Genomic DNA, 24,716 nt, shown 5'->3' with positions numbered 1-24,716 from the left:
GGGCCATTGCAGTTGGTGAAGCAGCAATGGGAGGGGTTTACACTTTTCCGGGAACTAACATTCTGGACTTTGTAACCAACCTACAAATCATCCTCTGAACCTCTTTAGCCCTTGCTAAAGAAAACTTACAGGATGCTCAAAAAGAGCAAAAAGCCTGGTTTGATAAACATGCCAGAGAGCGTTCCTTCAAAGTAGGGGACCAGGTCATGGTCTTAAAGGCGCTCCAGGCCCATAAAATGGAAGCATCGTGGGAAGGGTCATTCACGGTCCAGGAGCGCCTGGGAGCTGTTAATTATCTCATAGCATTCCCCACCTCCAACCGAAAGCCTAAGGTGTACCATATTAATTCTCTAAAGCCCGTTTATTCCAGAGAATAAAAGGTTTGTCAGTTTACAGCCCAGGGAGGAGACGACGTTGAGTGGCCTGAAGGTGTCTACTATGAAGGGAAAAGCGATGGTGGTGTGGAAGAGGTGAACCTCTCCATGACCTTTGGGCGTATGCAGCGACAGCAAATCAAGGAGCTGCGCACTAGCTACTCACTGATGTTCTCAGCCACCCCAGGACTGACTGGGCATACCACTCCGTTGACACAGGTAATGCTCACCCAATTAGGGTCCAACCTTACCGGGTGTCTCCTCAAGCTAAAACTGCTATAGAACGGGAGATCCAGGATATGTTACAGATGGGTGTAATCAGCCCCTCTGAAAGTGCATGGGCATCTCCGGTGGTTCTAGTTCCCAAACCAGATGGGGAAATACGTTTTTGCATGGACTACCGTAAGCTAAATGCTGTAACTCGCCCAGAAAACTATCCAATGCCACGCACAGATGAACTATTGGAGAAACTGGGACGGGCCCAGTTCATCTCTACCTTGGACTTAACCAAGGAGTACTGGCAGGTACTGCTAGATGAATCCGCAAAGGAAAGGTCAGCCTTCACCACACATCTCGGGCTGTATGAATTTGATGTGCTCCTTTTCGGGCTGTGGAATGCACCCGCCACCTTCCAAAGACTTGTAGGTGGTCTCCTAGCGGGATTAGGAGAATGTGCAGTCGCCTGCCTTGACGATGTGACCATATTTTCGGATTCCTGGGCAGAACACCTGGAACGTCTACAAAAAGTCTTTGAGCGCATAAGGGAGGCAGGACTAACTGTTAAGGCTAAGAAGTGTCATATAGGCCTAAACAGAGCGACTTACCTTGGACCCCAGGTGGGTCAAGGAACTATCAACCCCCTACAGGCCAAAGTGGATGCTATTCAAAAGGGGCCTGCCCCAAAGTCAAAGAAACAGATCCAATCCTTCTTAGGCTTGGCCGGATATTTCAGGTGATTTGTACCGCAATACAGCCATATCGCCGCCCCACTGACAGACCTAACCAAAAAGAAACGGCCAAATGCAGTTCAGTGGACTGAAGAGTTTCAGAAGGCCTTTAACCAGCTTAAAGCGACACTCATTTCTGACCCTGTACTAAGGGCCCCAGATTTTGACAAACCGTTCCTAGTAACCACAGATGCGTCCGAGCGTGGGTTGGGAGCAGTCTTAATGCAGGAAGGACCAAATCAAGAGTTCCATCCTGTTGTGTTTCTCGGCAAGAAGCTGTCTGAGGGGGAAAGCCACTGGTCAATCAGTGAAAAGGAATGTTACGCCATTGTCTACGCTCTGGAAAAGCTACGCCCATACGTTTGAGGATGGCGCTTCTACCTGCAAACCGACCATGCTGTGCTACAGTGGCTTCATACCGCCAAGGGAAATAACAAAAAACTTCGTCGGTGGAGTTTAGCTCTCCAAGATCTTGATTTTGACATACAACACATCTCAGGAGCTTCTAACAAAGTGGCTGGTGCACTCTCCCATAAAAGTTTCCCAGAATCAACTAACTATAATCTCTAATTATACTACTAACTACTAAATATTGTTAGTCTTTATACAGTTAGTAGTATATTTAGGGATGCCTGTGTCTTATTAACTCTGTTTTCCCCTAGAGCTCCAGGAAGAAATCACATCCAGTGTTTCACCCTATCTGTGATGGGGGGGCATGTCATAAATATAAGGGAAGGGTAACCACCTTTCTGTATACAGTGCTATAAAATCTCTCCTGGCCAGAGGCAAAACCCGTTCACCTGTAAAGGGTTAAGAAGCTAAGGTAACCTAGCTGGCACCTGACCCAAAATAACCAATGAGAGGACAAGATACTTTCAAATCTGGATTGGGGGGGGAACAAAGGGTTGGTCTGTCTGTGTTATGCTTTTGTCAGGAACAGATCAGGAATGCAGCCTTACGACTCCTGTTAAGTTAGTAAGTAATCTAGCTAGAAATGCGTTAGATGTCCTTTTGTTTAATGGTTGGTAAAATAAGCTGTGCTGGATGGAGTGTGTATTCCTGTTTTTGTGTCTTTTTGTAACTTAAGGTTTTGCCTAGCGGGATTCTCTGTTTTGAATCTGATTACCCTGTAAGGTATTTACCATCCTGATTTTACAGAGGTGATTCTTTTACCTTTTTCTTTAATTAAAATTCTTCTTTTAAGAACCTGATTGTTTTTTTCATTGCTGTTAAGATCCAAGGGTTTGGGTCTATGTTCACCTGTAGAAATTGGTAAGGATTCTTATCAAGCCTTGCCCAGTAAAGGGGGTGTAGGGCTCGGGGGGATATTTTGGGGGGGAAGACATCTCCAAGTGGGCTCTTTCCTTGTTCTTTGTTTAAAATGCTTGGTGGTGGCAACATACGGTTCAAGGACAAGGCAAAGTTTGTACCTTGGGGAAGTTTTTAACCTAAGATGGTAAGAATAGGCTTAGGGGGTCTTTAATGGAGGTCCCCACATCTGTACCCTAGAGTTCAGAGTGGGGAAGGAACCTTGACACAGCCAATTATCCCACAAGTATGTATGCTTATTTTCCATGATGGCCTTTTTACCTGATATAATCTTCCACCAAAAATCCATTCATCCACTTCCCTGTCCTCCAGACTTTTTCATAAGACTTACTTCAGCCATGTAGCTTTCACAATGTTACCAGTCAAAAGCTAGGCAAATGATGAGTTACACTGTATGCACCATTAGGCTACATGAAAGCACACTCTTATTACTGTTGCCTTGCCCTGCTTGCAGTCTGTCAGTTTCATTCACCTATTGCATCTTGTCATTAATTTAGATTGTAAATGACTTGGGGCAGGGATCATTTTACCAGATTTTTTTGTATGGCCTCTGAGTTATTAAACTATAAATAATAATCAACAGTAAGCTCTTGTGCAATACTCAAAAAATTATTTCGAAGTGTGTTGCACCATTTAAATCATGTGGGGCTATTACACAAGGTGTATGTGTTTTTGGGGGTGGGGGGGGGGACAGAGTGGATGTGCTGGGGGCTTCTTGCTGGTCCTGAACAGATCTCTCTAGAAGGGGTAACGGACTAGAACTATGGATCTAGTAGCTGGGTAACTGAGTAAGGGGTGTGGAAGAGTTGTTGCCTCTATTCCACCCTGTAAATTGGTCTTTTTTGTGGGTGGAATTTTTTCCTCTATGTAGCTTCTCTGTCAGTGCTGATAATATTGCTTGAGTGCAGGGAAAAGTGAATTTCACCTTTAAAAATTTCTGGACTTTGAAATCCTTTTTGTTTGAGGAGTATCATGAAGGATGATGTAGGTATTGTAAGCCCTAATTTAGGAATCCAATCATATAAAATAAAGGTTAGAAAACCATTTTCTTAAGTAAATCAAGGAGTTGCTTGTTCGGAGAGCCAGAACACATGTGTCTTGCACAAAGTGTCATAGTACCTATCCTAATTTTGCTTTATGCAAGGCAGTTGCAAAAATGTTTCTTCTCTGTCAACTTTCACCTGCTTGTTTGATGCCTTTGGGATTAAGGGCAAGGTAAAGTATGACTCAAGTCCTGTAGTAACATAAAAGTTCCTTAAGTAGTGTAATAATCATATATTGCGTATCTTAGTAGGGGAAAGGTCAATTACTACCTTCCAGTTGAATGTGTCTCAACATTTTGTTCAGAAGATCCACAAAACTAATGAATGATGTTATAAAACTTAAAAGTGTAGTATCATTTAGGAGCATTTGTTCTTTTGCATTGTGATGCATTCTCCTAACCAAACCGTGCAGAAGTTATTAAAAAGAAGTGGTACAAAACATTGTTTTACTGGAACTACTCTGTTAGCATTCTATATTAAAACCTCTGACTGAAATATCCGTTTAGTGGAATGTTTCACAATAAATTGCCCTGTTTTTCAATCAGTATTATCCTCTCAGACATGATTTTTGTTTATCCGGAGTGGACTAGACTTGCTTAGTTTACTTCCAGAGCTGCATAAAAATGTAAGTGAAGTTGTGGCTTCTGTTAGAATTTTAAATTTAGACACATGTGATACATAGAAACTAGTCCTATTTGAGAGATTACATCATGCTGAAATGTTTTTTTTTCCCCCAAGTACATCAATTAAGATTTGTTGATGTGAACAAAAATTATTCCAATAATTGTGGTCAGTGTCTGACAGCTGAAAATCGTTGCTTCTGTTAAAGGGACTGACTTAAAATCTGTTTTAGCTTTTAAAAGCATGGAGTTCTATTCTTCACTGGCAGCCATTGAAATAAATTAAAAAGAAAGATTGGACAACCAAGAATGAAATCCTGCCTCAGTCCTTGCCCCATATCACCAGAGCTCAATAAGCAAGTTTAATCTTTTAGTACTTTGTCACAAAAGTCTGAATTTTGAAATGGCTATTAGTGTAATCAAGTAAATAATTGATACTGAAATAACAATTGTGTGAACCATAAAGTACATGAAAATATTGATATATATAACCAGTGGAGATAACTCTCAATCCATATACCTACCATATACCTAGTATACTTAGTACATACTAACTTTATTGTGTCTAGGCAGAGATCTGTTTTGGTATGGTGTAATTATAATATCTGATTGCATACAAACACATCCTGGGTGAAATTCTGCCCCCTGGAAGTCAATGGGAAAACTTACATTGACTTCAATAGGGCAGGAAGTTCCAGCATATATTTTGTCATTCATAGCACATCTCTTGGGATGTGTCCAACCAAAAAGAAGATGGAGTGATACAATTTTGCAAGATCTAAGAGCTCTCTCTATGTGAATTACCATCAGTGGGAAAAATATGCCCTTGACAGAGTGACCAAGGACCTTCAGGTAGAGACAGGGAATAAGTAAGCTGGTCATAAGCAACCTTCTTGTGGTTTCACTTTATTCTTCCGCTTGTGGTTAGAAGTAGTTACTGGGCCCAAACACCGTGTGATTTGTAATGTAACAAAAAATGTAAAATATTTTTGATTTGGTAGTGGTCCCTGGTCAAAACATTCTAATGGGTAACTGTTAACTTTTAATTCTCTTTCTAGACATATTTCAGATTAATTCAAGGTGGTACTGGAAGAGTAGAATTCTTTGGTGTTTAAAGACCTGTGAATTCCAATGTAATATAATTATTGTATCCTTAAATAATTTGCCATACAAGAAGCAATTCATCTTTGAATATTTTACTTTTTGAGATTAAAACACTGGGTTAAGTGCTATTTTTGGATGCACTGGTGTCACCCTCCTTTTAAGTCAGTCACATCTGGGGGTAGAACTGGTAGTGACAGTCTAGTTAAGGTTGTCTCACATTTTCCATTATAAGACTGTTTTGAGTTGCTTTTATCTTTGTAAAATTTAAATTGGGCTGAAATTTTTCAAGTTTGGTGTCTGCTTCAAAATGAATTTTTGTGGAAAGTTTCAGCTAAAATGGTTCAACTGCTTCTGGGAATGAGGTTGGGGAAAATACATAAGAAAAACAATGTTAAAAATGTTGACAGTTATTGAGACGCTCTAGAGCCTTCATGTTTTGGAGCAGAAATGTAACATTTGATAGGGCGTTGCCTATTGTCAGGGATATACCTTTCGCTGTTCCCACGAAATCTGGCCATATTTGGCCACCTTACAACTCCGTATGCAAATCAAATTATCACTAGAGTTTTGGAGGCCAGCAGTTAAATTTTCCAAAGATTCCCTCTGTACTGACCATACTCCATCTCCCCACAGCTCCTACATGCCAACAGGGCTAAGCATACTACATCCCAGAGTTATAAGAGCCGAGCAGGACTCTTCCTACATTTGCTCCTCCTGGGTGTTCGGTGGCACTGTAGCACCAGCAATGAGAACTGAAATCAAGGAGACTTCATACTGGTGCTCGGGTAGTGTGGAAAAGGAAAAAGGTGCCTACATGGAATGCAAAGGGGGGAGGCACAGAAGCTGCCTGGAAGCAATATGAGAAGAAGGGGACATGGACTGGAGCATGGAAAGGGATAGGATAGGAGCAGAGGGGTAGAATAGGGATAGGCTGCTAGAGTATAGGGGCAGAATGTTTTATAACAGCGCTCGGCAACCTTTGCCACACGGCCCGCCAGGGTAAGCCCCCTGGTGGGCCGGGCCGGCTTGTTTGCCTGCCGGGTCCTGAGGTTCAGCCGATCGCAGCCACCACTGGCCGCGATTCACTGCTCCAGGCCAATGGGGGCTGCGGGAAGCGACAGCCAGCGCATCCCTAAGCCCGCGCCAATTCCCAGAGCTCCCATTGGCCTGGGGCAGCGAACCGTGGCCAGTGGGAGCTACGATCAGCCAAACCTGCAGATGCTGTAGGTAAACAAACTGGCACGGCCTGCCAGGGCGCTTACCCTGGTGGGTCACGTGCAAAGGTTGCCTATCCCTGTTCTATAACCATTGAGCACACTCCCTTCAAAAACCTGGAATTGACCCAGGATTTCTGAGCCTAACATTCCTTTGTTATCTCTAGCAAATAGCCGTGAAATTTACTGGCAAAACTTGACTTTTCCTCTAGATGGCCCAACCACTACAAGGAGAACAATTTACTAGTGCTATGGGTTTTTTAGCTCAAGTGGCAAAGGTCTGTTCTGTAGACCTGAAGGTCCCGACCCTGCTGACGACGCATAAGGTAGGGGATAAGCATGGTTCCATGATGGAATTTCTGTTTTTTCTGTTTGCTTCCCTAAAGGTTTAGGGAAATTAAAATCCAAAAAAGGCATTAAGAAAATGTTATGGTTGAAAAGTGAAACACTCAGAAGTTAAGAAAATACCAAAATTAAGGTTCCCTATACAGTAGCATGTGATCATGTAATTAAAGACTATATCCTAACGCATAAAACATCAGGAGACCAAATTAAGATTGTACAGGCAACCTTAGTTTAGTCATTTCCTATTTTTTGAGTGTTCAACTTTGCAACTGTGACATTCTTTTAACATTTTTTAAAAATGTAATAGCTACTAATTTGATTGTTTCTAAAGTTATTTAAGAAATATAGTGCTTGGAAACTAATTGAATTGTAAACTCAGCAGAGCAGCTATGTAGCTTCTGTGAACTGCCTACTATTTCTGGGTGCTATATAATAAAAATAAATAGATTGGTCTCCTTTAGATCCCAGTGTTCTTACATCACTGTAAAAGCTTCCTTACAAATCAATATGGACTTTGCTCATATTACAAATACATCATATGATCACTTTCAAACACCTGCTGTAGTTCAGGTGAAAAGCAATATATACTCTACTGTTGACCTAAAACACACTTGGAGCCAGGTCCTCTTAGTTGAAAGGTAATGTATTATCTGATTACAATACTTATGCTCTCTGATTACCCTGTGATCAGCATACCACATAGAAAAAGAAGCCTGGAAAAGCAAAAAAATGTTCAGAGCTTGATTACTCTAGAAATAAAATCTCTTAAAGAAACTTGATATTGATTCTAATGTTTCAGGTAATGAGAATTGTTCCTCTTTTTGTGTGTGTGTAGTAAAACTTGGTTGAGTAAAAATACAGCAAAAGAAATATATTTTACTTATTGAGTGCTGATGGTTGATTGGCTTTGTACAAATGTAGATAATACAGTACTTAGTACAAAGCCCCAGAATTGTGTGCTACTTTTGGTTTCTAGCTTACATATAAAATACATAATTGTCTCCAGTGAATGCTCTTTGGAAATAAGTGCTACTGATGTTACTTTTTAATAGTAAAATATGGGTATAGTTTAAAAGAAAATGCAATACCTATTGATTAGCAGTGTTAGAGAGTTAAACAATTAGTTTAAACTTTGTGCTTGTCTACATGGGGGTTTAATCCACACTAACTTCAGTTGGTCTGATCTGGAAATATCTGCATAAACGTAACACAACTCCTTGGAGCGCTCTAACTCTGCATTTATTGTGAACTTTGGAATTCTCATTCAATGAGTGCTAATGCAAATTGAGCACTTGATGCAAATTGAGCTAGTGCAATCTATTGTTTATGTGCACGAATTGCTGCCGCATGCTACTTTGATAATCATCCATCAGCTATCCACACTGCATTGAAGATACGGATGACTGAACTGTGTGTTTATCTGTGAGTCCTCCACTGCTCTGGGGCCAAGCTGTCCAGATGGCCCCTCCCCTGTTTAAAAGCTGGCTCAGTCCCAGGATTGGCTTATTTGCTCAATATTCCTCTAGCACCCTTTACAACATGCCTTGAGCAGTTGCTTAGAGCTGCTCTGAGACCCTAGATTTCATCGCCATCTGGGGAGAAGCAACGGTGCAGGAAGCTCTTGGGCCCAGCCACCATAATAAAGATGGGTTCATGGACATTGCTAGTCAGTTGTTCAAGAAGAGTCACAACCAGGATGCCTTCCAGTGCCAGATAAAGAGCAAACAGCTCATGAGAACTTACATTAAAACCAGAGATGGTAGGAAACTGTCTGGCCGTAGATATATAGCCTGTCCATTTTTTGAGGAGGTGGACAGGTTTTTTCATAGTTAGACCTCTACTGAACCCAAGTAAGTTGTGGACTCTGCCCTCCTCTTCTCTCTCTCTGCCCCCCTTCCCCCTCCCGATTATTACATTTCCTGTGACTGCTCCCAGATTTTTTTTATTTAAAAATGCCGCCCTCCTTGCACTATCTAAAGGCACTGACCTCCCGCAGCGGTACCCTCCTCTTCTGGCACTGCAGCCCTAATCCTTGCCCTGTGCAGAGCGGAGGGGGCAGGGGGCTGGAGAGCAAGTCTGGTTTGCACTCACCCCACAGCAGTGGCTCCTATGTCCCACGGACTAGGCCTGCTGCCCTGCATTCACCCTGCAACAGCAGCTCTAGGTCTTGGGCAAACATGACCAGTGTTACAACCCGGCATGCCAGGTCTCATGTTCCCCCTGTCATGACGGAGGGTCAGCTGGGTCTAACTTGAGTGGCATGTGAGCTGGTGCTGTAGGTCACAGCACGCAGACAGGGGAGCTGGATCTAGCTCTGTGAGACAGGAGCCACAGGAACTGCTGCTGCAGGGTCGGTCACAGACACAAAAAAAGACACAGGCAAACAGACAAATCACTCTGACTTTTTTCCTGCCATGACAAGTGTCATAAATATAAAGGGAAGGGTAAACCCCTCTAAAATCCCTCCTGGCCAGAGAAAAAAATCCTCTCACCTGTAAAGGGTTAAGAAGCTAAAGGTAACCTCACTGGCACCTGACCAAAATGACCAATGAGGAGACAAGATACTTTCAAAAGCTGGGAGGAGGGAGAGAAACAAAGGGTCTGTGTGTCTGTCTATATTCTGTCTTTGCCGGGGATAGACCAGGAATGGAGTCTTAGAACTTTTAGTAAGTAATCTAGCTAGGTACGTGTTAGATTATGATTTCTTTAAATGGCTGAGAAAAGAACTGTGCTGAATAGAATAACTATTTCTGTCTGTGTATCTTTTTTGTAACTTAAGGTTTTGCCTAGAGGGGTTCTCTATGTTTTGAATCTGATTACCCTGTAAGGTATCTACCATCCTGATTTTACAGGGGGGATTTCTTTATTTCTATTTACTTCTATTTTTATTAAAAGTCTTCTTGTAAGAAAACTGAATGCTTTTTCATTGTTCTCAGATCCAAGGGTTTGGGTCTGTGGTCACCTATGCAAATTGGTGAGGCTTTTTATCCAACATTTCCCAGGAAAGGGGTGCAAGTGTTGGGAGGATTGTTCATTGTTCTTAAGATCCAAGGGTCTGGGTCTGTAGTCACCTAGGCAAATTGGTGAGGCTTTTTACCAAACCTTGTCCAGGAAGTGGGGTGCAAGGTTTTGGGAAGTATTTTGGGGGGAAAGACGTGTCCAAACAGCTCTTCCCCAGTAACCAGTATTAGTTTGGTTGTGGTAGCGGCCAATCCAAGGACAAAGGGTGGAATATTTTGTACCTTGGGGAAGTTTTGACCTAAGCTGGTAAAGATATAAGCTTAGGAGGTTTTTCATGCAGGTCCCCACATCTGTACCCTAGAGTTCAGAGTGGGGGAGGAACCTTGACATGGTGGCAGAGTGGTGGGATTAACCTGAAATCATTTTGAGATCCAGCTGAGATTTTTTGAACTAGAAATACAGATTTTAAAAAGGAAATTTTTTTTTCCTTTGGAAAGGAAGTCCAGAAAACAGCTAAAACTGAAAGCAGCTTGTTTTCTCTCTGCTTTGGAGCCAGAGCTGAGACAAAAGGGGATTATCTTTGTGAATTGCAGGTTTTCTTTGCCTGGAGGCAGGGTACTTAGCCTCCTGCAGGCAAATTCACAGTCTTGGTAAACCAGAAGTTTTTTTTTTTTTTCTAAAAGTAAACAGGAGGGGGTGTTCTACCCATTTGCCTGGAGACAAAAGTGGCAGGGTTTTTTTTTAGGATTTTGATTTTTTTGTTTTACAAGGAGCACAGGTTTGAAAAGGAATTTTTTTTCCTTTGGGCTGCTGGTAAGCAGGTTTCCAAGTAGTTGGAGGTTTTTTGCTTTGATTTGGGCCCAGAGGAGAGACAAGGGAATTGTCTTTTTCTGTAGGCTGACAATCACTATCAGAGAATAGGCATTCTATTCCAGCACAGCAAAATTTTACAGCCAAGTTTTGTTTATTTCTAAACCTTGGGTGTAAAGTTAGTTAAAAACAGAGAGGGTAGAATGACAAAATCCACGGCTCGACAAAAGCTGGAATTAGCCAGATTTCAGGCTGCGGAAAAACAAAGGGAACATGAAAGACAGATAGAACTCATGCGGCTGAAAATGGAAGCAAGGGACAAAGAAATGGAAGCAAGGGACAAAGAACTGGAGGAGAAGGAAAAAGAGAGGAAGCATGTGGAGGAGGTGGAGAAGATAAAGGCTCAGCGGAATATCCCAACAAACCCTAGCAATCCTTCTCCAAGTACCACTTCCCATCTCAGAAAGTTCCCCACCTACAATGCAGGTGATGATACTGAGGCCTTCTTAGAAAACTTCGAAAGGGCCTGCCTTGGGTACAGCATCTCTACCGACCAATACATGGTAGAGCTGAGGCCACAGCTCAGTGGACCCTTAGCTGAGGTGGCAGCTGAAATGCCTAAAGAACACATGAACAAGTATGAACTGTTTAAATCCAAGGCAAGAGTCAGAATGGGGATAACACCCGAGCATTCTCGTCGGAGGTTCAGAGCCCTAAGGTGGAAACCAGACGTGTCATTTACCCAACATGCCTACCACGTTGTGAAACATTGGGATGTCTGGATATCAGGAGCAAGTGGTGAGTCTCCAGTAAATTTGCCCTTCCTAATGCAAATGGAACAATTCTTAGAGGGTGTTCCTGAGGAAATAGAAAGATACATCCTAGATGGGAAACCCAAAACTGTAATTGAGGCAGGAGAGATTGGAGCCAGATGGGTGGAGGTGGCAGAGAAGAAGAAAACTGGTCGCAGTTGGAGTGGAGACCAGAAGGGACAACCCCAGACCACACCCTATTACCGGGGGCCACCCAAAGCCCCACCTACCTCCCAAAGAACCCTCCAGACCCCTTATCGTCCCACCACCCTGTTCTCTAGCAACCCACCTCGCCCCAGTGACCCATCAGCTGGACGATGTTTTAAATGTAACGAGCTGGGGCATGTAAAGGCCAACTGCCCCAAGAACCCCAACAGATTACAGTTCATTGCACCGGAATCACACCAGAGGTCCGCAGGCCCAGATACCTCCCAGATATCCTTGGAGCGGAGGGAAACTGTGAGAGTGGGTGGGAAGAAGGTCACCACGTGGAGGGACACCGGAGCACAAGTGTCAGCTATCCATGCTTCCTTAGTGGACCCCAATTTAATCAACCCAGAGATCCAAGTGACGATTCAACCCTTCAAGTCCAACTCTTTCAATTTGCCTACAGCCAAGTTGCCTGTCCAGTACAGGGCTGGTCAGGAATGTGGACTTTTGCAGTCTACGATGATTATCCCATCCCCATGCTGTTGGGGGAAGACTTGGCCAATCATGTGAAGCAGGCCAAGAGGGTGGGAACGGTCACCCGCAGCCAGGCTAAACAAGCCGTGAGACCTAGCTCTGTTCCGGAAACTTCTATCAGGACCCGGTCAGAGGTGATGGACCCGGACCCCAGGCCAATGTCTGCAACAGCAGTAGTGGATCCAGTCCCAGAGACCCAGAAGGAACCAGTCCCAGAACTGAAACCAGCCGAACAACCAACACCAGACCCAGTGTCAGCACTGAATCCAGTACTTGCAACCTCAACACCAGAGGGCCCCAGCGAACCTGAACTGGCAGCAGCCGATAACCCTACACAAGAGGCTCAGCTGGAGCCTGAACCCCAACATAGTGCACCAGCGGAGAGCAGTTCACAGTCAACAGAAACAGCTCCATCCCCTATATCGCTTCCAGAGGGACCAAGCCTAGGTCCACAATCCCATGAGGAACTGATGTCTCCAACATCAAGGGAACAGTTCCAGACCAAACAGGAAGCAGATGAAAGCCTCCAGAGAGCTTGGACGGCGGCACGGAGCAACCCACCGCCTCTCAGCTCTTCTAATCGATCCAGGTTTGTTGTAGAAAAAGGACTTTTATACAAGGAAACTCTTTCTGGGGGACACCAGGAAGACTGGCATCCTCAGAGACAGTTAGTAGTTCCAACTAAATACCGGGCCAAGCTCTTGAGCTTAGCCCATGATCACCCTAGTGGCCATGCTGGGGTGAACAGGACCAAAGACCGTTTGGGGGGGTCATTCCACTGGGAGGGAATGGGCAAGGATGTTTCTACCTATGTCCAGTCTTGTGAGGTGTGCCAAAGAGTGGGAAAACCCCAAGACCAGGTCAAAGCCCCTCTCCAGCCACTCCCCATCATTGAAGTTCCATTTCAGCGAGTAGCTGTGGATATTCTGGGTCCTTTTCCGAAAAAGACACCCAGAGGAAAGCAGTACATACTGACTTTCATGGATTTTGCCACCCGATGGCCGGAAGCAGTAGCTCTAAGCAACACCAGAGCTAAAAGTGTGTGCCAGGCACTAGCAGACATTTTTACCAGGGTAGGTTGGCCCTCCGACATCCTCACAGATGCAGGGACTAATTTCCTGGCAGGAACTATGAAAAACCTTTGGGAAGCTCATGGGGTAAAATCACTTGGTTGCCACTCCTTACCACCATCAAACAAATGGCATGGTGGAGAAGTTTAATGGAACTTTGGGGGCCATGATACGTAAATGAGCACTCCAATGATTGAGACCTAGTGTTGCAGCAGTTGCTCTTTGCCTACAGAGCTGTACCACACCCCAGTTTAGGGTTTTCCCCATTTGAACTTGTATATGGCCGTGAGGTTAAGGGGCCATTGCAGTTGGTGAAGCAGCAATGGGAGGGATTTACACCTTCTCCAGGAACTAACATTCTGGACTTTGTAACCAACCTACAAAACACCCTCCGAACCTCTTTAGCCCTTGCTAAAGAAAACTTACAGGATGCTCAAAAAGAGCAAAAAGGCCTGGTTTGATAAACATGCCAAAGAGAGTTCCTTCAAAGTAGGGGACCAGGTCATGGTCTTAAAGGCGCTCCAGGCCCATAAAATGGAAGCATCGTGGGAAGGGTCATTCACGGTCCAGGAGCGCCTGGGAGCTGTTAATTATCTCATAGCATTCCCCACCTCCAACCGAAAGCCTAAGGTGTACCATATTAATTCTCTAAAGCCCGTTTATTCCAGAGAATTAAAGGTTTGTCAGTTTACAGCCCAGGGAGGAGACGACGCTGAGTGGCCTGAAGGTGTCTACTACGAAGGGAAATGTGCTGGTGGTGTGGAAGAAGTGAACCTCTCCATGACCCTTGGGCGTATGCAGCGACAGCAGATCAAGGAGCTGTGCACTATCTACGCGCCAATGTTCTCAGCCACCCCAGGACTGACTGACTGGGCATGCCACTCCATTGACACAGGTAATGCTCACCCAATTAGGGTCCAACCTTACCGGGTGTCTCCTCAAGCTAAAACTGCTATAGAACGGGAGATCCAGGATGTGTTACAGATGGGTGTAATCCACCCCTCTGAAAGTGCATGGGCATCTCCGGTGGTTCTAGTTCCCAAACCAGATGGGGAAATACGTTTTTGCATGGACTACCGTAAGCTAAATGCTGTAACTCGCCCAGACAACTATCCAATGCCACGCACAGATGAACTATTGGAGAAACTGGGACGGGCCCAGTTCATCTCTACCTTGGACTTAACCAAGGGGTACTGGCAGGTACTGCTAGATGAATCTGCCAAGGAAAGGTCAGCCTTCACCACACATCTCGGGCTGTATGAATTTAATGTACTCCCTTTCGGGCTGTGAAATGCACCCGCCACCTTCCAAAGACTTGTAGATGGTCTCCTAGTGGGATTAGGAGAATATGCAGTTGCCTACCTTGACGATGTGACCATATTTTCGGATTCCTGGGCAGACCACCTGGAACATCTACAAAAAGTTCTTGAGCGCATAAGGGAGGCAGGACTAACTGTTAAGGCTAAGAAGTGTCAAATAGGCCTAAACTGAGTGACTTACCTTGGACCCCAGGTGGGTCAAGGAACTATCAACCCCCTACAGGCCAAAGTGGATGCCATCCAAAAGTGGCCTGTCCCAAAGTCAAAGAAACAGGTTCAATCCTTCTTAGGCTTGGCCGGTTATTACAGACGATTTGTACCGCAATACAGCCATATCGCCGCCCCACTGACAGACCTAACCAAAAAGAAACAGCCAAATGCTGTTCAGTGGACCGAAAAGTGTCAGAAGGCCTTTAACAAGCTTAAAGCGACACTCATGTCTGACCCTGTACTAAGGGCCCCAGACTTTGACAAACCGTTCCTAGTAACCACAGATGCGTCCGAGCGTGGTGTGGGAGCAGTTTTAATGCAGAAAGGACCTGATCAAGAATTCCACCCTGTAGTGTTTCTCAGCAAAAAACTGTCTGAGAGGGAAAGCAACTGGTCAGTCACTGAAAAAGAATGTTACGCCATTGTCTACGCTCTGGAAAAGCTACGCCCATATGTTTGGGGACGGCGTTTCCACCTGGAAACCGACCATGCTGCACTGAAGTGGCTTCACACAGTCAAAGAAAATAGCAAAAAACTTCTTCGGTGGAGTTTAGCTCTCCAAGATTTTGATTTCGACATCCAACACATCTCAGGAGCTTCTAACAAAGTGGCTGATGCACTCTCCCGTGAAAGTTTCCCAGAATCAACTGGTTAAAATCGTCCTTGACATGTGGAAAATATTGTTAGTCTTTATGTACTTGGTAGTATATTTAGAGATACATGTGTCTTATTAACTCTGTTTTCCTAGAGCTCCAGGAAGAAATCCCAGCCAGTGTTTCACCCTAGCTGAGATTTGGGGGGCGTGTCATAAATATAAAGGGAAGGGTAAACCCCTCTAAAATCCCTCCTGGCCAGAGAAAAAAATCCTCTCACCTGTAAAGGGTTAAGAAGCTAAAGGTAACCTCGCTGGCACCTGACCAAAATGACCAATGAGGAGACAAGATACTTTCAAAAGCTGGGAGGAGGGAGAGAAACAAAGGGTCTGTGTGTCTGTCTATATTCTGTCTTTGCCGGGGATAGACCAGGAATGGAGTCTTAGAACTTTTAGTAAGTAATCTAGCTAGGTACGTGTTAGATTATGATTTCTTTAAATGGCTGAGAAAAGAACTGTGCTGAATAGAATAACTATTTCTGTCTGTGTATCTTTTTTGTAACTTAAGGTTTTGCCTAGAGGGGTTCTCTATGTTTTGAATCTGATTACCCTGTAAGGTATCTACCATCCTGATTTTACAGGGGGGATTTCTTTATTTCTATTTACTTCTATTTTTATTAAAAGTCTTCTTGTAAGAAAACTGAATGCTTTTTCATTGTTCTCAGATCCAAGGGTCTGGGTCTGTAGTCACCTAGGCAAATTGGTGAGGCTTTTTACCAAACCTTGTCCAGGAAATGGGGTGCAAGGTTTTGGGAAGTATTTTGGGGGGAAAGACGTGTCCAAACAGCTCTTCCCCAGTAACCAGTTTTAGTTTGGTGGTGGTAGCGGCCAATCCAAGGACAAAGGGTGGAATATTTTGTACCTTGGGGAAGTTTTGACCTAAGCTGGTAAAGATAAGCTTAGGAGGTTTTTCATGTAGGTCCCCACATCTGTACCCTAGAGTTCAGAGTGGGGGAGGAACCTTGACACATCCTGTTTGCTTTTTTGACTGCTGCTGCACGCTGCATGGATGTCTTCAGAGTTCTCTGAAGACGTCCACGCAGTGTGCAGCGGCAGTCAAAAAGATGACTCCAAGATCTTTCTCCTGATTAGTTGTAGCTAAATTAGCCCCCATCATATTGTATGTATAGTTGGGGTTATTTTTTCCAATGTGCATTACTTTGCATTTATTAACATTAAATTTAATTTCCCATTTTGTTGCCCAGTCACTTAGTTTTGTGAGATCTTTTTGAAGTTCTTCACAGTCTGCTTTGGTCTTAACTATCTTGAGCAGTTTAGTATCATCTGCAAACTTTGCCACCTCACTGTTTACCCGTTTCTCCAGATTGGTTATGAATAAAGTGAATACGATTAGTCCTAGGACTGACCCTTGGGGAACACCACTAATTACCTCTCTCCATTCTGAAAATTTACCATTTATTCCTGCCCTTTGTTCCCTGTCTTTTAAACAGTTCTCAATCCATGAAAGGAGCTTCCCTCTTATCCCATGACAACTTAATTTATGTAAGAGCCTTTAGTGAGGGACCTTGTCAAAGGCGTTCTGGAAATCTAAGTACACTATGTCCACTGGATCCCCCTTGTCCACGTTTGTTGAACCCCCCCACCCCTCCCAAAGAACTCTAATAGATTAGTAAGACATGATCTCCCTTTACAGAAACCATGTTGACTTTTGTGCAACAATTTATGTTCTTCTATGTGTCTGACAATTTTATTCTTTACTATTGTTTCAACTAATTTGTCCGGTACGGACGTTAGACTTAGCAGTTTGTAATTGCAAGGATCACCTCTGGAGCCCTTCTTAAATATTGCTGTTACATTAGCTATCTTCCAGTCATTGGGTACAGTACCTGATTTAAAGAACAGGTTACAAACCATAGTTAATAGTTCTGCAATTTCACATTTGAGTTCTTTCAGAACTTTTGGGTGAAAACCATCAGGTCCCAGTGACTTGTTACTGTTAAGTTTCTCAATGAATTCCAAGACTTCCTCTAGGACACTTCAATCTGTGACAATTCCTCAGATTTGTCACCTACAAAAGATGGCTCAGATTTGGGAATCTCCCTAACATCCTCAGCTGTGAAGACTGAAGCAAAGAATTCATTTAGTTTCTCTGCAATGACTTTATCGTCGTTAAGTGCTCCTTTTATATCTTGATTGTCCAGTGGCCCCACTGGTTGTTTAGCAAGCTACCTGCTTCTGATGTACTTTAAAAACATTTTGTTATTACCTTCTGAGTTTTTGACTAGCTGTTCTTCAAACTCCTTTTTGGCTTTTCTTATTACATTTTTACATTTAATTTGGCAGTGTTTATGCTCCTTTCTATTTACCTCACTAGGATTTGACTTCCACTTGTTTTTTTTTTCCATACTCCCCCTGCTATGGCATCTGCAATGGCTAGACCTCCAGGACAGGGCTTTTATCAGTGGTTGAGTAGCTGGCTAACCTGAGGGTGAAGAAACGGAGAACACAGGATGACATGTTTGGCAATCTCATTGCAGACTTCCTTTCCCCCCCCCCCCCCCCCCCCCCCGTTCTCCCAAATGAAAGCAATGGAGAGCTGGAGATTGTTTTTGCGGTCAGAGAGGGAAAAAGAAGAGCAACTATCCAGAGAGAGTTGCACTGGCCAAAGACACTGTAATTAAAGAGGGACAAGCAGAGGCAACTCCTGGAGGCAGTATGGAAGCAGAATGCTCTGCTGGAGTGCATACTGTCTGTTGGCCCACTGTCAATCTAGTGCTCTCAATCAGGACCCAGACAAAATCTGCACAAAAAATGTTTCCCACTGTACCCCCACAGCCATGCTCCCTTTCTTTCCCTGGTTCCAGCTCAGGGCAGCGAGGACAATTACATGTGGGAGTCCAACTCTTTGAATCATCAAATACCCCTATTAACTTTGGGCCCCAACACGCAACATAAGTACAACCCTACTGGGTCATAGAATATTAGGGTTGGAGGAGACCTCAGGAGGTCATCTCGTCCAATCCCCTCCTCAAAGCAGGACCAATCCCCAACTAAATCATCCCAGCCAGGGCTTTGTCAAGCTGGGCCTTAAAAACCTCTAAGGGTGGAGATTCCGCCACCTCCCATGGTAACCCATTCCAAAGGTCCATCTAGCCCAGTGTCCTGTCTTTCGACAGTGGCCAATGCCAAGTGCCCCAGAGGGAATGAACCGAACAGTGATAAAGTGATCCATCCGCTGTCACCCGTTCACAACTTCTGGCAAACAAAGGCTAGGAACACCATCTCTGCCCATCCTGGCTAATGACAACACCAGAAGGGAGAAGAATGAGAAGAGGCAGAGGCAAGAAGTATAGTTGCCTATGAAATGGAGACACTCCCCCTCCCCCCCCCACAACACTGTTTAACTTTAAGACGTTTCTTTATTGTTCTAATCAGGTTTATTTTTGATTGTTTAATAAAAACTGTTAGAAATTCATTTACAAAGAATCTGCAGTGCATGGTGCAACAGAGCAATTTCCTGCAATATGCTTAAAAGACAATATTGTGTTAAGTTTATGTATTATTGTGGGCTAGGATTGTATGCAACCTCTTTAGAAGGGAGATGTGATAGATGTAAGACCTAGGAGTTCAGAATACTATATTGAAAATGTGCCAAACAAGTTAGGACCTTTGGGACAATAAGTGTTAAGAGGATTTTATGGGGAATCTCTAGGCGGAGGTTAATGCAAATTACCCTGTTCTGGTTATGCACAAACCTAGTCTTTTGAAGATGTGCCCTTAGAAAAGGATGAGTGTCTGCTGATTACCTGTTACAGAGGGCCAAGGTCAACAGCCCAAGCTATATAAAGAAATGGCTGATCTGCCCAGCCCAGGTCCTAGTTCTAGATTTAAGAGAGATGAACTTGTAACCACAGGGAAACCCCACTTGTGGGTTTTGAAGGACTAAAAACCTACCATAGCCATAGGTTGGAGTTGAAGTGACCTCTGGTAAGCTTTTTAGCATGTGTGTAGGTTGTTTTAATATTGTTTAACGTATCGTATGCAGTATATACTAAAACAAGATAATGTTTTTATATGTTTAATGCTTTTACCTTGAGAATAAATGTGCTTGCTTAGAAGGATCTGTGTTTAACTTATAACTGTGGATATAGTTGGTCATAGTCTTTGGAGAAAAAGCCAAGCTCAGGCACTGGCCTGTTTAGGCAGACTGGCTTGCTAGGGATATCACAGTGTAAATCAGGGAACTGTGAAGCATTAAAATTTCCAGTCAAAAGAGAGTGAAACATAGGTTTCCACACAGGAGAAGGCTGGGAGTTGGAAGTCTAAAGCAGGTGCCCTTAGTGGACTACAGAGGGGGAATACAGGTGCAGTTGCCCTGAAACTGAGACACTTGGTGTTGTCAGACGTCACCAGTGTGGTGCTCTGCTCTATTCAACGTTGATAACAGTCAGCTGCATGCATGTGTTCCCTCTGTGTGCTGCCCCAGCTCTGCAGATCACTGGCACAGCAGACCCCGAGAGAACGCCCAACTCCGATAAGGTACGAAGGCACCCAGCCAGGTTTATTGTCAAACAAAGCACAGTAATAGTTTCCAGCAGACTTTACAGGACATACTGCGAATATGTGCCCCCTGACAATGGACGCAGCTCAGTCAGTGGCGGGACACTCCACTGCCCCCTAGGCTGTACAGAGACACTGCCTCAGGGATGCATTCTTATAACAAACAAGTTACATATCATTCCTGACGTATTGAGGTGCAACCTCTCTACGTAGCGAGGTGCCGCCTCTCACCTTGTACATGTTGGTTTGAACAAAACAACTCTATCCATCATATTACCCTTTTGCCCCTGTCTTTAGGATGGGTCAGCCTGTTACTTGTTATGTGTGTGGAATGTGCAAGTATCGGAATGTTCTGGTATCTCTAGTGTCCAGTACCTTTTAGGTATGTATATTTTTGTAACATCAGCCATTTCCTTGCCAACTTCTGTGAGCAGGGCCTGCCTCTAGCTCACAGCTTAACTTTGCTTTATGTTAGCAAAGTCTTGACCATTCATTTAGTTCAGGCCTTAGGCCTCATACCGGGCCTCTGATACAAGGGTTTATGTTTCAGGACTGTATCTTCCCACATTTGGTGTACACACAGAATTACTCCTGGGGGTATTTTGCACCACTGTGCAATACAGAAATGAAAGTTGTTTGCACCCCCATTCTGCCCCGAAATGGGATGCAGAGATGTTGGCTGCCACTAGGGTCTGCTTGACCCGGCAGAGCCCAGCTCACAAACAGAAGGTAAGGCCAGGGGTGGGGGAGGGAACTGGAGTGTTCCTAGCAGCTGCAGTTCCCAGCACGCACTAAAGGAAGGAGGTGGCGGAACTGCGCAAGAAACTCTGTGCAAGCCCGGTACCCAGCATCAGACTGTTTCTCCCTCTGGATCCTTGGGCTCTGTGGGGTAGAGGGTTTGAATGTCTGGGCTGGGGGCCGGGGGCCACAGTTGGCCTCTGGGGAGTAGGGGATGTGAATGTCTGGTCTGGCAGGGGGACGGCTGGGCTCTGGGTGGGAGGGGATGAGAGTGTCTGGCCCCCCGGCTGGGCTCTGATAGTGAGGGGGCAGAGAAACAGGGATGGGGCTGTCATATGGGTTTCTTTAACTCTCTACTCCTGGGGGAATTTTTTCCTGTATCTGTATTGTTACAGACATTTGCTGACAGGTATTTTTGAATAAATCACCAAAATAATTGAAACTGGTGTGTTATATAGGGTTATTTTGACAAATATAATTTGCAGAATTTTGTAGAATTTTAAAACGTGCACAGAATTTTTAATTATTTGGTGCAGAATTCCCCCAGCAGTAAAAAATGTAATTTTTGCATACAAAATTACAAAGTCACAGACACAAGCTAAAAGGAGTGCCACAGTGTGCTACTTCTACCACCCATAAAGGAAACTGCAATTCTTCCAATCCATTTCTCCTCTTCTTCCCCTCCCCATGGTTAACAGCTGGATGTACAGCTGTACTCTTTGAAGCCTGATACTCAAAGTAAACTGTGGGACCATACCTAAGTTTTATGTGTATTCCAATGCAGAAACAAAGGCAAGTTCCAAAACACACTTACAAATTCAGGAAGTGGCTTTTCCTCCTGTAAATATTTCAGAACCAGTATTTGCACAATACAATACTTAAGTGTTTGATCTACTTGCATAGTTTGGAAGTGAACATAGTTTTTCAGGGACACTGGAAACCTTTCACCACTCATTTCAGAGCATTGCGAGTTGGTTTCTCATTGAAAAGGAAATCAATTTCATGGAGTCAGGTTACTTTCTAAATGTAAGTTATTTATTTATGCTGTATACACCAGTCCTTGAACAGAGGTCGTCGCAAACAGCGTGAAGGCAATCCCCTTTCAGAAATCTCACTCCAAAAACTGATGCTTGGTTTGAAGGAAGCAACTGAAATATTGAGAATAGAGCAAACACTCTTGCTGATTGCAACAGGCCTCCAAAATAACTCTCATTACAAAATTAGCAACAATACATTTTTCCCAGTCTGTACGCTGTTCGCATTTAAGAAAAATAACTTGTAAGACTAATAGCACCATCTGGTGACTCCTGCCATAATACTGTATCCCTCTTCTTTGGCCCACAATCAATAACAATTACTCTACACACCACCACTGTGCCTCTCCCTGTGAACGCTTCTTATTAATAGCAACATATTATAGTAGTTCACAAATCCAATATGTCAAACAGTCCTTAAATGATTAAAATTTTAAAGGACAAACATCACCCAAATCAAACCACATAAACTAGGAAATACAGTATCATCATACAGAGGGCAGAGTTAAAGTTGTCTAGATGGCTGCAACACCCAGTATTACAATAACTGTTGACTTTTTTTGTGGTAAAGACTGTCTGGGTGTGTCCATTTGGGAAGTGTCCACTGTCTGGGTGTGTCCATTTCCATACTTCCTGATTTTTGTGGTTTTGAAGTGGGTGTTATTTGCCCTTAGCAACTGTAACTGTACTTTTGTTTGACGCTTTTGTCTGTTACCAACATTTATTTAATTATAGACATTTCTATGGCAGTCATCACCAAAATACCTGAACACCTCACATCCAAATTATGTCAAGAAGATAGAGCTCTTCTTCCTTATCCATTTGACATTTCTCTACAGAGCAGAGTGAGGGTGAATTCCTTTTGTGTAGGTATAACTATTACATAATTGTTTAGGAAAGTCTTTTTTTCTTATATGTGTGTTGCACCTTGCTTTGCAAATGGTGAGATTGTGGCTTGACTTGTGTGCAAGTTTGTTCCATAATTATAGACTCTTCATTCAGAACACCCTTCTCTCTGCCACTGCAAGAAGACATACTGTTAATTCCGCTTATTAGCAACTCCTCTGTTGCTAGCAAAAAGTTGCTATTATCCGGCAGTTACTAATAAATGGAAGGCCGGTTTGCAAAGCACCAGCCAGGGAAGGAAGTGCTGGGATGTGCCTTCCTTGGCTGCAGTCCTGCAAACCTGCTTGTGGCAGAGAACAGCATGGTGTGGGTCTGCACGCTAGATGTAGAGGCTTTCTACAGGAGTGGGAGTGTGGGACATTTGGAAGGGCTGCGCCATACTTCCTCTGCACTCTCCAGGAATCAGAAGTCTAGGTACAGTCCCCCAGCAGGATGCAGCCCAGGCTGTGCAGAGAGAGGTGCCACACAGCTCCAGCTTCTGGGCTGCAGCCCATTATCTCCTGTGTAGTCCCTATGTGTGCAGGCTGGTTTCCAGGGCTGCAGCCCCAGAAGGAAGTGCTGGAATGGGTTGAGCACTGGCTTCAGGCAAGTTTGTAGGGTGACGTCCAGGGAAGGTGCATCCCAACGCTTCATTTCCAGGTTGCAGCTCTGCAAACCTGCATGCCTGGCACTTCCCAGTGCTTCCTTCTCTGGCTGCAGCCTTGCAAACCTGCTGCAGGTGGGGCGTTTGTTCCAAAAATGTTAATAAGCAACATGCCATTGCCGGTATCCAAATCCCATTGACGTTAAAGTCAATGGGACAGGATTCATAGAATCATAGAACTGGAAGGGACTTCGAGAGGTCATCTAGTCCAGTCCCCTGCACTCAAGGCAGGACTAAGTATTATCTAGACCATCCCTGATGGGTGTTTGTCCAACCTGCTCTTAAAAATACCCAGTGATGGAGATTACACCGCCTCCCTAGGCAATTTATTCCTGTGTTTAACCACTCTGACAGTTAGGAAGTTTTTCCTAATGTCCAGCCTAAACTGCCCTTGCTGCAATTTAGGGCCATTACTTCTTGTCCTATCCTCAGAGGTTAACATCAATTTTTCTCCCTCCTCCTTGTAACAGTCTTTTAAGAACTTGAAAACTGTTATCATGTCCCATCTGTCTTCTCTCCTCCAGACTAAGCAAACCCAATTTTTTTCAATCTTCCCTCATAGGTCATGTTTTCCAGACCTTTAATCATTTTGGTTGCTCTTTTCTGGACTCTCTCCAGTTTATCCACATCTTTCCTGAAATGTGGTGCCCAGAACTGTACTCCAATACTCCACAGTACTCCAATTGATGCCTAATCAGCACGGAGTAGAGCGGAAGAATTACTCCAGAACCCATCCCTGCGGGACCCCACTTGTTATGCCCTTCCAGCATGACTGTGAACCACTGATAACTACTCTCTGGGAACGATTTTCTACCAGTTATGCACCCACCTTATAGTAGCTCCATCTTGGTTGCATTTCCCTAGTTTGTTTATGAGAAGGTCATGTGAGACAGTATCAAAAGCCTTACTGAAGGTAAAAAATCCATTACAATCTACATACCACACAGACTATGCTGACAGCTTGTGCCACACGCTCTCAAAGAAACTGCGGAATCACCTGATCAACATCCTCTACAGCAAACAGGGAAAGATTAAGAATGAGCTCTCAAAAATGGATACTCTCATAAAAAACCAACCTTCCACACAAACTTCCTCGTGGCTGGATTTTACTAAAACTAGACAAGCCATTTACAACGCACACTTTGCTTCTCTACAAAAGAAAAAGGACACTAAACTTTCTAAACTACTACATGCTACAGGGGGCCACAGCAATGGTTCCCTCAACCCACCTAGCAATATTGTTAACCTATCCAACTATACTCTCAGCCCAGCAGAAGCAGCTGTTCTATCCCGGGGCCTCTCCTTCTGCCCCTCCACCCCCACGAACATGATACAGTTCTGTGGTGACCTAGAATCCTATTTTCGACGTCTCCGACTCAA

General features: G+C 44.0%; 1 protein-coding gene across 6 annotated transcripts in view; it reads left to right on the top strand.

Annotated features, from left to right (window-relative positions):
- ABCD3 (ATP binding cassette subfamily D member 3) overlaps positions 1–24,716 on the top strand; it is a 76,262-nt gene that overhangs the window by 6,616 nt on the left and 44,930 nt on the right. Inside the window, exon 2 of one of the 6 annotated variants that reach the window (XM_077823929.1) lies at positions 6,844–6,957. The exons of 4 other annotated variants lie outside the window; for them this stretch is intronic. In XM_077823929.1, coding sequence (XP_077680055.1) covers positions 6,844–6,957 — 114 coding nt within the window. Of the gene's footprint in view, positions 1–6,842; positions 6,958–24,716 lie in introns of those variants that run through there. One more of the 6 variants, XM_077823931.1, reaches the window with a different exon arrangement.

The sequence above is a fragment of the Eretmochelys imbricata genome, chromosome 8 (genome assembly GCF_965152235.1).
Source record: "Eretmochelys imbricata isolate rEreImb1 chromosome 8, rEreImb1.hap1, whole genome shotgun sequence".
NCBI classification, from domain to species: domain Eukaryota; kingdom Metazoa; phylum Chordata; order Testudines; family Cheloniidae; genus Eretmochelys; species Eretmochelys imbricata.
The sequence above is the reverse complement of the archived record's forward strand: the minus strand, read 5'-3'. Positions and strand labels throughout refer to the sequence as shown.